General features: G+C 45.2%; 1 protein-coding gene across 1 annotated transcript in view; it reads right to left on the bottom strand.

The window, feature by feature from the left end:
- The window catches only part of LOC143767631 (uncharacterized), an 850,082-nt gene that overhangs the window by 826,582 nt on the left and 10,237 nt on the right, over positions 1-13,263 (bottom strand). The window contains exons 2-5 of the mRNA XM_077256068.1: positions 3,942-4,091; positions 3,301-3,480; positions 3,094-3,217; positions 2,916-3,010 (exon numbers count right to left, since the gene is read on the bottom strand). Coding sequence (XP_077112183.1) covers positions 2,916-3,010; positions 3,094-3,217; positions 3,301-3,480; positions 3,942-4,019 — 477 coding nt within the window. The 5' untranslated portion in view covers positions 4,020-4,091. The remainder of the gene's footprint in view (positions 1-2,915; positions 3,011-3,093; positions 3,218-3,300; positions 3,481-3,941; positions 4,092-13,263) is intronic.

The following is a 13,263-nucleotide window of genomic DNA, read 5'->3' as shown; positions in this document are numbered from 1 at the left end:
GGCGTATTGAGGCCATAGGAATGCATGGCAATAGCAGGCATAATGGTGGTAATGAGTCAAAACCCGCAGTATTGTGAATGGCCGGTATGTGTATCGCAGAGGAAGATACACTGCACTGTCAGCCTGAGGTAAGGATGTTCTGGGACCTGTAGTCCCACAAGCAACTGTGTTGTGTTTGCAGTTGCGTATCCGAGGGGGGCAGCCGGGGCATGTGCCCCGGGCGCAGCCAACAGGGGGGCACCAGCGGGCCGCCTGATGATGCGGCGGTCCAAGGAGGCTCCTCGTCGAGTCATACCCAGGGGTTGGCAGGGGAGGGGGAGCGGGGCCTTTCTAATTATACTCACCTGCTCCTGGCGCGGTCCCTGCAGGTCCCTGGCTCCCCAGCTTCTTCCTGTACTGAGCGGTCACATGGTACCGCTCATTACAGTAATGAATATGCGGCTCCATCTCCCATAGGGGTGGAGGCTCATATTCATTACTGTAATGAGCGGTAACGGTGACCGCTCAGTACAGGAAGAAGCTGCCGGCGCCGGGGAAGCAGGGACTGCACCGCGCCAGGAGCAGGTGAGTATAACGGGGAGGGGAGCGCTGCACGATATTCACCTGCTCCTCGTTCCAGCCGCCGCTCCGTCTTCAGCGTCTTCTGCAGTGACGCTCAGGTCAGAGGGCGCGGTGACGTAGTTAGTGCGCGCTCTCTGCCTGAAAGTCAGTGCAGAACATGCTGAAGATGGAGCGGCGGCTGGAACGGGGAGCGGTGAATATTGAAAGTGCCGGGGGCCTGAGCGACGGAGAGGTGAGTATGTGATTGTTTTTTTTTTATCGCAGCAACAGCAAATGGGGCAAGTGTCTGTATGGGGCATCTTATGGGGCCATAACGTTTGTGCAGCACTATATGGCGCAAGTGTCTGTATGGAGCATCTTATGGGGCCATAACATTTATGCAGCACTATATGGGGGGGCAAGTGTCTGTATAGAGCACCTTATGGGGCCATAACGTTTGTGCAGCACTATAATGGGGCAAGTGTCTGTATAGAGCATCTTATGGGGTCATAATGTTTGTGCAGCAGTATATGGGGCAAGTGTCTGTATGAGGCATCTTATGGGGCCATAACATTTCTGCAGCACTATATAGGGCAAGTGTCTGTATGGGACCATAATCAACGTTTGTGCAGTACTATATGGGGCAAGTGTCTGTATGGGGCCATAATCAATGTTTGTGCAGCACTATATGGGGCAAGTGTCTTTATGGAGTATCTTATCTCGCCATAACGTTTGTGCAGCATTATATGGGGCAAATGTCTGTATGGACCATCTTAAGGGGCCATAATTAACGTTTGTGCAGCACTATATGGGGCAAGTGTCTGTATGGAGCATCTTATGGGCCATAATTAATATTTGTGCAGCACTATATGGTGCAAATATCTTTATGGAGCATCTTATGGGGCCATAATCAACGTTTCTGCAGCACTATATTGGGCAAATGTGTCTATGGAGCATCTTATGGGGCCTTAATTAACCTTTATGCAGGATTATATGGGGCTCCTGATTCAATATGGATATTAAAAAGCACTTAACCTACTGATGTTTCAATTAATTTTACTTTTATTGGTATCTATTTTAACATTATGGGGATTCAGGAATGTACCTTGGCTTGGTCATACAGTTTCAATAGAGTTAAGGTTCAAATGGGGGGGGCGCCAAACTGATCCTTTGCCCCGGGTGCAGGAAAGGCTAGATACACCTCTGTGTGTTTGAATAATTATGAAGGGAGGCTGGCAGGGCTAGTTATGAGAGATGGGTGGGTCAAACTAGCCACACACACACTCCCATCTAGGGGAGTGGCTACAGCTTGATAATGTGACCAGTGTGTGGGTCACAGGTTCCTGTTTGGTCTCTGAGTATGGATCTGAATGGTCTGTGCTGAAGGTCCTGGAGAGCCTATGTGTTTGGAAGTGCTATCTCCCTGAATAGCCCATGGTGGGGCTTTGGACCTGGTGACCTGGGGTGTTGGACAAAGTCCTGAATAGCACCTGGACAGGCCACATGCCTCTGTGTTAGACGGTCCCAGGAGGGATGGACGTCCTGAAGAGCACAGTGTGATCATGGTCCTGGACGGTCTGTGTTGGAAGCTCATGTAAGTGGAGTCTTCCTGGAGCACCTGAGAGACCATGGACCTGGACAGTCTGTGTTTGGGAAGCTACTGTCCTTCAGTGGGTCTGGACTGACTGAGGTGTGCCTGCCAGGCAAGTTGGTGATCCCTGTGAGGCAGCTGTCCCCAGGAGAGAGGACTGACAAGGAGTCAGCAGGTGGAGCAGGAGCTCCCGTAAGGTACCTCAATAGACTGTTGGTGCTTATGATGTTCTATGATCTGTGTGGTAACCCATGGCAACTGTTCAGGAGAGGACCAGCGTGTTTAGTTGCCACAGATTAATGATGCAAGCTAATGATGAAGTAACGGACTATGTGTAAGCCAATGATGTGTAACCTGCCTTACGATGCTGTTTATGCTGTATAAAATAAACTGTATGGACTATTTCTGTGTTTAAAAACCATGCTTGAGTCCTTGGATCCTGTGCCAAGCAAGTGTCCCCCTACACATGAAGTAAGCGCAACGTCACAGTGGGTAAAACAAGACTGAACACAAGACCATCACAGCCATCTACACATCACAAGGGACATCTCATGACTTCATATATAGTAAGGAAAAAGCCAGCTCACCTAGTAGTTGAAGTCCAGCTTGCACGGAACCAGGTGGATCCACAACAGATAATATGCTCAAGGAAAACCTATGCAACCTTTGTAATTTTTGTAAATTTTTAAAAGACTTAAAATAAAGAAAGAACTATTTTACCAGACGCTGGAACAACAACTTATTTTTTTTCCTTGAGATCTCATGACACCATTTCTTCATCTACCTGATGATCCTGAGAAACATTGGGATCTCTTTGTTTACAGTCCTGGGGAAGAAGAGGACGGGGACATCGCTCTGATGTCCTCTTGCTGGATAGATCTGGAGGAAACACATACAGGGACTGAATTCATACTTTACATACAGATAAATATAGGCCGTGTGTATTTAGTCCTGTCTATTACCTGGTGATGTGAGGGGCTGGGGAACCTCCATCATGACTTCCTTGTACAGATCTTTGTGTCCTTCTAAATACTCCCACTCCTCCATGGAGAAAAAGACGGCGACATCCTGACACCTTATAGGAACCTGACACATACAATGATACCGTCATCCCCCCGATCCCATCATAGCGTTACTGTATAATGTCCCAGCATTCCCAGCAGTCTCACCTCTCCAGTCAGCAGCTCAATCATCTTGTAGGTGAGTTCTAGGATCTTCTGGTCATTGATGTCCTCATGTATCAGGGGGTGAGGTGGAGGTCCCGTGATTGGGCTCAGGGGTCTTCCCCATCCCTCAGACACAGGGTCCTGACAGTGCTCACTAGAGGTCTTCTTCACTACTGTGTAATCCTGGTTATGGAGAGACACATTATTAAATCTCACTACAGACATTTCCAGAGTCCTCACCTCTCCAGTTCTGTCTGTTATTCCCATAGTTAAGAATGTAATGCAGGTACGGACTGGAACTGAAATTCAGCCCTGGCATTTGAAATAACACATGCCCATGCTGTTCCTGTCCCCAAGTACCAGATGGGGATATATCACTAATATTACCCTGGATGGAGGAAAGGAAAATTTACTACAAGACCAAAATTTCAAATGATACCCATGGCCTGCTGGGCTAAGTGACGAAGTCAGTGACTGTGCTCTGTCACAACTCTTAACAGTATGGGTGTCTTGAGAACACCGATTATGCTACCAATGTAGCAGACAAGGCAGCCCATGACCAGACAGGCCCCTCTGGCATTTGCTGGAATTGCCAGATAGCCAGTCCGGTCCTGATGAAATGTGACATCAGCAGAAACTCTCACCTCTCCAGTAAGCCAGAAGATGATCTCTAGGGTGAAGTGTAATATTCTCTCTGCCATCTTGTCTCTGTGCATACCCATCTTTGATTTGTAAATCAGGAAAATTCTCTTATATAGAAGATCTTCACTGAGAGGATCCAATATTGTAGAGACCTGAATGAGAAGAAGATGAGCCGATGTAACATCATAAACATCCTGTGTAATAACACAATTACTGGTGATAATAAGGGAAACAGATGAGGAAATGTATTATTTTACAGTATTTAGTTTTCTTCTTTACATCTACTAATAAAACCTATATATTTAGGCCACAGACAACAAGCAGTTTCTTCCTCAGAGTTAGCAGCTGAATAAGTTTCTCATAGACTCATTTTCCATAACACTAAGGGCTAGTTTCACACTAGCGTTTGCATGAGCTGCGGAGGGCTGCGGACTTCCTCCGTGAAGCCCCTCCCTCGGCCGCACCTCCGCCTCTAGCTCCGCCTACTTCTGCATGCGGCCGGCTTGCGGCCTGTGTACCTATCTTTAACATTAGGTACGCAGGTCGTGCCGCAGTATGTGGATGCTTCCGCATGCGTCGTTTTGACGATGCGGCAACCAGCGTAAACGCAGCTTGTAGCAATTTCATTTTTTTGCCGCATCGTCAAAACGACGCATGCGGAAGCATCCGCATACTACGGCACGACCTGCATACCTAATGTTAAAGATAGGTACACAGGCCGCAAGCCGGCCGCATGCAGTAGGCGGAGCTAGAGTCGGGGGTGCGGCCGAGGGCAGGGCTTCACGGAGGAAGTCTGCAGCCCTCCGCAGCTCATGCAACCTCTAGTGTGAAACTAGCCTAAGGCCTCTTTCACACTTCCGTCAGAATGGGCACGTCGCAATGCGTCGTTCTGTGAAAAAACGCATCCTGCAAAGTTGCCAGCAGGATGCGTTTTTTTCACATAGACTTGTATTACCGACGCATCCCGACATATGGACACACATTCCATACGTCGTGCACTGGATGCGTCGGTATTTGTCGGCCCGTCGTTACAAAAAAGCATTTAAGGGAACGTTTTTTCGCACGTTGGGTCCTGCATTTCTAACCGCGCATGCGCGGCCGGAACTCCGGCCCCTGCTCCCTGGGCCTTTACATTGAGCAGCGGACGCGTTGAAACACTGCGTCCGCTGCTCACATCTGTCAAATTTGCACACACTTCTGTCGGTACGTCCCGTCAACGCTTCTTGACGAGCACATACTGACGGAAGTGTGAAAGAAGCCTAATTCTCGTCTCATTTACCGACACTGGAATCGGCATTAGCAATACTGCAGGAGATATTCATTACACGTGACAGGAGAAATAACTACTTCATGATGAGGACGACATCTTCATATTCTACTACGGCTCTAGAAACATATTTGACCATTGTCCATCACTGACTCCATCACCACCGGCCGTCTATATGAAGGTTTCCCGTCTTCCCCGCACTGTAATCTTCTATCACGTTAGATCTCAGGTCTGATTCACACACAGAAGTTTGAGGCTTTTATAAAAGATTTTTTGTTTGCACAAATACTGTAGACAGAAATTATTTGACTCCAAAGTCTCCATGTACAGTGTTTTATGGGGTTTATTTCTGGCCTTAGGCTTTCCTATATTACAAGAAAAACACACAAAGAAAAATATTAAAATGTTTAAAGAGTAAATTGGCACCAACAACTCTTGGAAAAAGAAAAAAACATGCAAAAAGCATAAGACACATTGTGGAGACACGGAGGTTCAGCAGGTGCCCTGGCTTATTAGCCGAAACCGCATAGACCAGCGATCATCCGACTGAACGCTTGCTCTCCTTTCACCATGGGCGCAATGTTACTCAGACAACATGGTGAGGGTATAACAGTGTAGCAATACTTTATTGAACCATAAAACAGGTGAATAACACATAGAACTGTCAAAGCAAAATACCCAAGATGATGAAAAATTACAGTCTCACCCTTCCGCTGACTTGCCAAGATAAGAGCAGCTGCGACTTCAGAGCTTCCATGGTTGACTAAACTAAACTGTGACAACAAGCTTAGGAAGATGACAGTCCATTGAGGTATAGGGCCAGGTGACCGGTGGGTCCAAATCCTGACTTCAACAAACATATCCATGGTTCAGTGATGATCAATGGAGCAGATCTGTATTATTTCAGCTGCGGCCGTGGTCCCTTATGCTAGCATCCTGTAGAATGTCGAATCTTTGTCTCTTGTGATAGAGCCATGATCGGGGAAGCTATCCTGTAGAGTGTTCCTGGGTGTGAATTTGTAAAGAGTCTCTGATTCTTTGGCTCTCTGTATCTCTTTCCTGTCTCGACCACGCGCTCATAGCAATGACAACCATATTGGTCTGCTGCAGACCTCTGGTTTCCATGCCGACCCACTGGTGACCTGCAATCATGTGATGGGGTCATCGATGGATTAGTGATGCTTTTCCTGTAAATGCGAGTTAAATGTCGCTGTCAGAGATTGATAGCGGCATTCAACTAATTAACAGCCATGGGTGGATCACGATTCCACCTGTGGCTGTTGCGGACACATATCAGCTGTAATGTGCCTGGAAAGGTGCAGGCTAAGCGCCTTTGAGCCCGCAGCAAACAAGAGGAGTCCGACATGGGCTTACTATTACACCCAACGTCGGAAAGGGGTTAAGATAAAATGCTGTGTCGTCACACACATTTTGTAACTTTTTTAACGTTTAACCCCTTAATGATCACCAATACATCTTTTTACTGACCTGAGATATAAGAGAATAGCATCCCCATACAGGTGACAATCCAGCAGCTGTTGGCTGTACACTACAGCTGACAACTTACTGCACCAGACATGATCAGTGTTGGCACTGTCCATATCTGTTTAACCCTTAGATGCTGCTGTCAAATTGACTACATCATATAAATGGTTAACAACCCCTTAAGAAATTTGCAAAAATTTCTACATTTCTGTTTTTTTCAGTCAAGATGGGGCATCTAGTGTACATTAATGAGAAAATATGAGAAAATAAAATTAACTTTTTTGAATTTACCAAATGGCTGCAACGAAACAAAGGGTGAAAAATGTAAAGGGGTCTGAATACTTTCCGCACCCACTGTACATGCTTAGTAATGGTGTCTGGGCTTGCAATGTATGAAGATCTATTGGGCCGGGCCAGAGGCAGCATCCAATAAGTTACCTTTTAACCCTCCCATACATATTAGTCTAAAGTTACATGAAAGCACTAATTTCCGGATGTTTGGTTGACTATATCATGTATTTGGGGGCCGCCCGACAGATGATGTCAGGGTGGTGATGATACACGGCATTACAGTAGTACAGTGCATCATCGGAGCAATGAGATGCTTGTGTATTGTGTGATGCAGTAATCCCTGTTACAGCTAGAGGGCACTGCATGTGCTCCTCAGGATATGTATGGAGGCATAACTGGGTTTGTGAAACAGTGTCCGGCATGATTGTAAATGTGTCGGTATGTGTCGCAGAGGGAGTCTGCCCTGTAAGCCAGTATTGTCATTCTGGGACTTGTAGTTCCATAAGAGTTGTGTTTGTGTAGCTTTATAGGGAGGCTTATAGGGTTAGTTGGAGAGCTGGACAGGTCTGACTAACCACTAACGCCTCCCACCTATGGGAATGGTTACAGGTGCATGTGACCATGGTGTGGTCACATGGTCTCTGTGGGAGAGAGAGTGTATGGACCTGAATGGTCTGTGTGTAAGATCCTGGATGGCTGGTGTGTTGTGAGATCCTGGGAGTAGGATCAGATCCCTGAAGAGCACATGGGGAGTGAATGGATCCTGGGAGTAGGACTTCCTGAATAGCACAACCTGTGTTGGAAGATCCTGGCAATAGGACTTCCTGAATAGCACATGGAGAGCCCGTATGTGCAGAGTCTGTGACGGCACTGCGTTGGGAAGCTAATGTTTCTTCTGCGGGTCTGGACTGTCGTGAGTGCCCTGGTTACAAGGATGGTGATCCCAGTAAGACAGTTTGCCCAAGAGAGAGGACTGACAGGAGGTCAGCGTGTAGAGCAGGAGCTCCTTGAAGGTAACCCAGATTGGGGGGACTGTGTGTACTGACGAGGGTCAGTTAATGAACTAAGGATGCCAAGATGCAGTGCTTTACAGTTTAACAGTTTCAAACACAACAGTCATAAGTAACAACGTTAACAACATTAAATCAAAATAAGACAACCCTGCTCGTGAGAGCTTACAATCTACAATGAGGTGGGGGAGATACAAAGTACAGGTGTGTATTTACAATTACGTCCAGCCATCTTGAGGGAGTGAGGGATAGATAGAGATAGTGAATGGGCTACACACACACGTACACATAAAATGACTTTGATTAGGGAACATGATAACCGGTCTGAACAAATGTGTTTTGAGGGAACGCCAAAAACTGTGCAACTTGTGGATAGTCCTAATATCTTTGGGTAGAGCATTCCAGAGGATTGGCGCAGCATGGGAGAAGTCTTGGGGTTGGGAGTGGGAGGTACGGATTAGTGCAGAGGTTAGTCGAAAGTCAATTGTAGAGCGCATTGATCGACTGGAATTGAGATGGGACGCTATGTTGCTTTTGGAGAGCCCCTGATGTGCCTAAACATTGAAACCCCCCACAAATGACACCATTTTGGAAAGTAGACCTCCTAAGGAACTCATCTAGATGTGTTGTGAGAGCTTTGAACCCCCAAGCGTTTCACTACAGTTTATAATGCAGAGGCGTGAAAATAAAAATTATTTTTTTCCCACAAAAATTATTTTTTAGCCCCAGTTTTGTATTTTTCCAAGGGTAACAGTTGAAATTGAACCACAAAAGTTGTTGTCCAATTTGTCCTGAGTACGCTGATACCCAATATGTGGGGGGAACCATCGTTTGGACGCATGGCAGAGCACGGAAGGGAAGGAACACCATTTGGAATGCAGACTTAGATGGATTGGTCTGCAGGCATCACGTTGCATTTGCAGAGCCCCTGATGTACCTAAACAGTAGAAACCCCCCACAAGTGACCCCATATTGGAAACTAGACCCCCCAAGGAACTTATGTAGATGTGTTGTGAGAACTTTAAACCCCCAAGTGTTTCACTACAGTTTATAACGCAGAGCCGTGAAAAAAAATAATCCTTTTTTTTCCACAAAAATTATATTTTAGTCCCCAGTTTTGTATTTTCCCAAGGGTAACAGGAGAAATTGGACCCAAAAGTTGTTTTACAATGTGTCCTGAGTACGCTGATACCCAATATGTTGTGGTAAACCCTTGGTTGGGCGCACGGGAGAGCTCGGAAGTGAAGGAGCACTGTTTTACTTTTTCAATGCAGAATTGGCTGGAATTGAGATCGGACGCCATGTCGCGGTTGGAGAGCCCCTGATGTGCCTAAACAGTGGAAACCCCCCAATTCTAACTGAACCCTAATCTAAACACACCCCTAACCCTAATCCCAACGGTAACCCTAACCACACCCCTAACCCTGACACACCCCTAACCCTAATCCTAAACCTAATCCCAACCATAAATGTAATCCAAACCCTAAACCTAACTTTAGCCCCAACCCTAACTGTAGCCCTATCCCTAGCTCCAACCCTAACCCTAGCCCCAATCCTAGCCCTAACCCTAGCCCCAACCTTAACCCTAGCCCCAACCCTAACACCAAACTTTTAGTGGATTTTTATGATTGGCAACTGTCACACACTAACAGTGCAAAAAAGTCTCCACATTTTGAGAGCTATAATTTTTCCATATTTTGGTCCACAGAGTCATGTAAGGTCTTGTTTTTTTGCGGGAAGAGTTGACGTTTTTATTGGAACCATTTTTGGGCACATGACATTTTTTGATCGCTGTTTATTCCGATTTTTGTGAGGCAGAATGACCAAAAACCAGCTATTCATGAATTTCTTTGGGGGGGGGCGTCTATACCGTTCCGCGTTTGGTAAAATTGATAAAGTAGTTTTATTCTTCGTATGCAAAAAAGAAAAATATAACGGCACTGCTGTGGGGTCAGACAACCATATGCTGAATGGAGTGCTTTCCGGATAGAGACCGCCTCCATGGACTCCGGGTGCTCATGCAAGAACAGGGTGTATGCAGCAAAGAAGAAAAATGAAGATAGCATGCAGTGATATACCTTAGTCCAGGACAAGTTCCTCCCATCATATCAACCACATGACAAAGTGCAAAAGACATACAGCTGTTAAAAACATTGCCACATTATTTGTATCAAAATGTCTGTATAGCAAAAAGAAAAGAAAGACAACACCTATGTCACATTACCGGAGAAACAATTTCTTAGTATAAACTTGTCGGGGACTTATTATTATGCCTGGCTTGGCCTGTAGCAGGGAGAAGAGAAAAAAAAAAAACACATGGATCTATGCGCCCTTACGGACCAGTCTTACCGAGTTATTTCACAGGAATATGGACATGTCCATTCTATCATTTAACCCCATAGGTCCCATTGTGCCTGTGCGCATGATCCATTTTGCTTCTTGCTGCAACAACAATCTATGCAAATTTCCACCTCTAGGTGGCAGCACTACTCTCTCCAAACCTGCGAACATCGAGACATTAAGATCCCCCATATGCTTCTCTTAACGTGATTGATCAATCGTGGGACGCCTTTACGTGTCATTACAGATTTATAGTGTTCTCTGAAACGTACGTATAAGGGGCGTATTGTTTTGCCTATATAGAAAGACCCGCATGTGCATAAAATGACATATACTGCAAAGTTTGTTTTACATGATATAAATTGATTTACAGTGTGTTTTATTGCCCCCATGCGGATTTCATGGTCCATGATATGCGTCCGAAAAAAGGGGCAATGTCCACACTTGTGGTTGCCCTTAGGAACATCTCTGTTTAGCCAATTTTTTCCCCTTGGATTATCCAGATGATTATGCACCAAAATGTCTCTCAATCTCGTGCTTCGTCTGCATGAGATAAGGGGCCCTCTAGCCACAATCTCAGTAAGATCTTTGTCCCTTTCTAGGATAATTATTATTATTATACATTTTTATAGCGCCATATATTCCATGGCGCTTTACATGTGAAATACGGGGCAAATAAAGACAAACACATTAAACATGAGCAAAAAACAAGGCACACGGGTACATAAGGAGGGAGGACCCTCCTTATGCCAGTTTTTTCTTATGGAGGAGCGTATCTGCTGGTCCATAGGACCATACTGAAAACAAAATGCCAGTCTTTTATCTTCTTTCTGACCAACAACATCATTATTATCCTCTTTTACTTTTTCCTCCACTTTTTCCAACGCTGCATGCAGCATAGTACTAGGATAGCCTCTTTGCCTAAATCTATTAAATAGATCCTCAGCCTGCTGTTGGTACCCTTCCTGTGTGTTATTTGTCCGCTTTAATCTTAAAAACTGGCTATATGGCAGTGATTGTTTGGTATACCCCGGGGTGATAACTATTGAAATGCATCATAGAGTTGGTAGCCGTGGGTTTACAGTACGTGGAGGTGCAGATGGATCCCTCTTTTATCTCAACCAACCACATTCCATCCTCGTTCCCCCATAATTCGACATGAACGACATTCATATCATTACTCTGATTAAGGTATAGTACAAACTCCTGGAATGTTTGTTCCGTACCATCCCATACTATGAAAACGTCGTCGACGTACCGAAAATATGTCTTAATATGCTTCAAATAGGGGTTTTGTGTAGTGTATACAAATTTTTCCTCAAAATAGCCGAGAAACAGATTTGCAAAAGTACATGCTGCCGGCGTCCACATCGCGGTCCCAGTTTTTTGTAGATACCATGTATCCATAAATGTGAAAGCAATATGCGTGAGGATATAGGACATTCCCTCACAAATAAAATTAATGAATGCATGGCTTCTGTCAGTGCTATCCAGAATCGCTCTTATTACCTGCATACCCTGCTGTTGCGGTATTTTCATGTAAAGGCTTTCTACATCTATAGATGTGAGTGCAAAACCAGGTTGCCAAATAAAACTGCTTATGTTTTCCAAAAACGCACTACTGTCTTTCAGATAAGGCTGCCATCACACTAGCAGTATTTGGTCAGTATTTTACATCAGTATTTGTAAGCCAAAACCAGGAGTGGAACAATTAGAGGAAAAGTCTAATAGAAACATATGCACCACTTCTGTATTTATCACCCACTCCTGGTTTTGGCTTGCAAATACTAATGTAAAATACTGACCAAATACTGCTAGTGTGACGGCAGCCTAATATGGTATATTACTGAGCATGGGGCTAAGCAGCCAATCAATGTACCGGGAAAGGGGCTCCGTCAGGGACCCTATACCTGATACAATTGGACCCGTTGAAGCGCTAAGTGGCGCGAAACGGCCGTCGTCTTACACCAGCTCGCATATCCCAGCAACCTGTTCCTCTGGCCATGACCTTTTAAAGTTTGAATAAAGGATAAAGTTTTAAGGATCGGTGAGTGCTATCTGCATTTTTCTTCTTTGCTGCAGTTTTATTCTTTGGGTCAGTACGATTACAGCGATACCTCATTTATATCATTTTTTTATGTTTTGGCGCTTTTATACGATAAAAACTATTTTATATAAAAAAATTATTATTTTTGTATCGCTTTATTCTGAGAACTATAACTTTTTTATTTTTTCGCTGATGATGCTGTATGGCGGCTTGTTTTTTGTGGGACAAGATGACGTTTTCAGCGGAACCATGGTTATTTATATCCTTTCTTTTGGTTGCGTGTTATTCCACATTTTGTTCGGCGGTATGATAATAAAGCGTTGTTTTTTGCCTCATTTTTTTTGTGACGCTGTTCACTGAAGGGGTTAACTAGTGTGATAGTTTTATAGGTGGGGTCATTACGGACGCGGCGATACTAAATATGTGTACTTTTATTGTTTTTTTTTATTTAGATAAAGAAATGTATTTATTGGAACAATTTTTTTTTTTTTACTTTTTAGCATTGTCCCAGGGGGGGACATGATAATATAGGGTCAGATCGCTGATCTGACACTTTGCACAGCACTATGTCAGATCAGCGATCTGACAGGCAGGGCTGCAGGCTTACCAGCGCCTGCTCTGAGCAGGCGCTGGTAAGCCACCTCCCTGCAGGACTTGGATACAGCCCCGTGGCCATTTTGGATCCGGGGCCTGCAGGGAGGAGGTAGGAGACCCTCGGAGCAACGCGATCACATCGTGTTGCTCTGAGGGTCTCAGGGAAGCACGCAGGGAGCCCCCTCCCTGCGCGATGCATTCCTATGCCGCTGGAACACTGCGATCATGTTTGATCGCAGTGTGCCGGGGGTTAATGTGCCTGGCACATAGTGCTGGATGTCAGCTGTGAT

This window comes from Ranitomeya variabilis, chromosome 4, assembly GCF_051348905.1.
Source record: "Ranitomeya variabilis isolate aRanVar5 chromosome 4, aRanVar5.hap1, whole genome shotgun sequence".
NCBI lineage: Eukaryota > Metazoa > Chordata > Amphibia > Anura > Dendrobatidae > Ranitomeya > Ranitomeya variabilis.
This window is presented reverse-complemented; position numbering and strand designations above follow the sequence as displayed.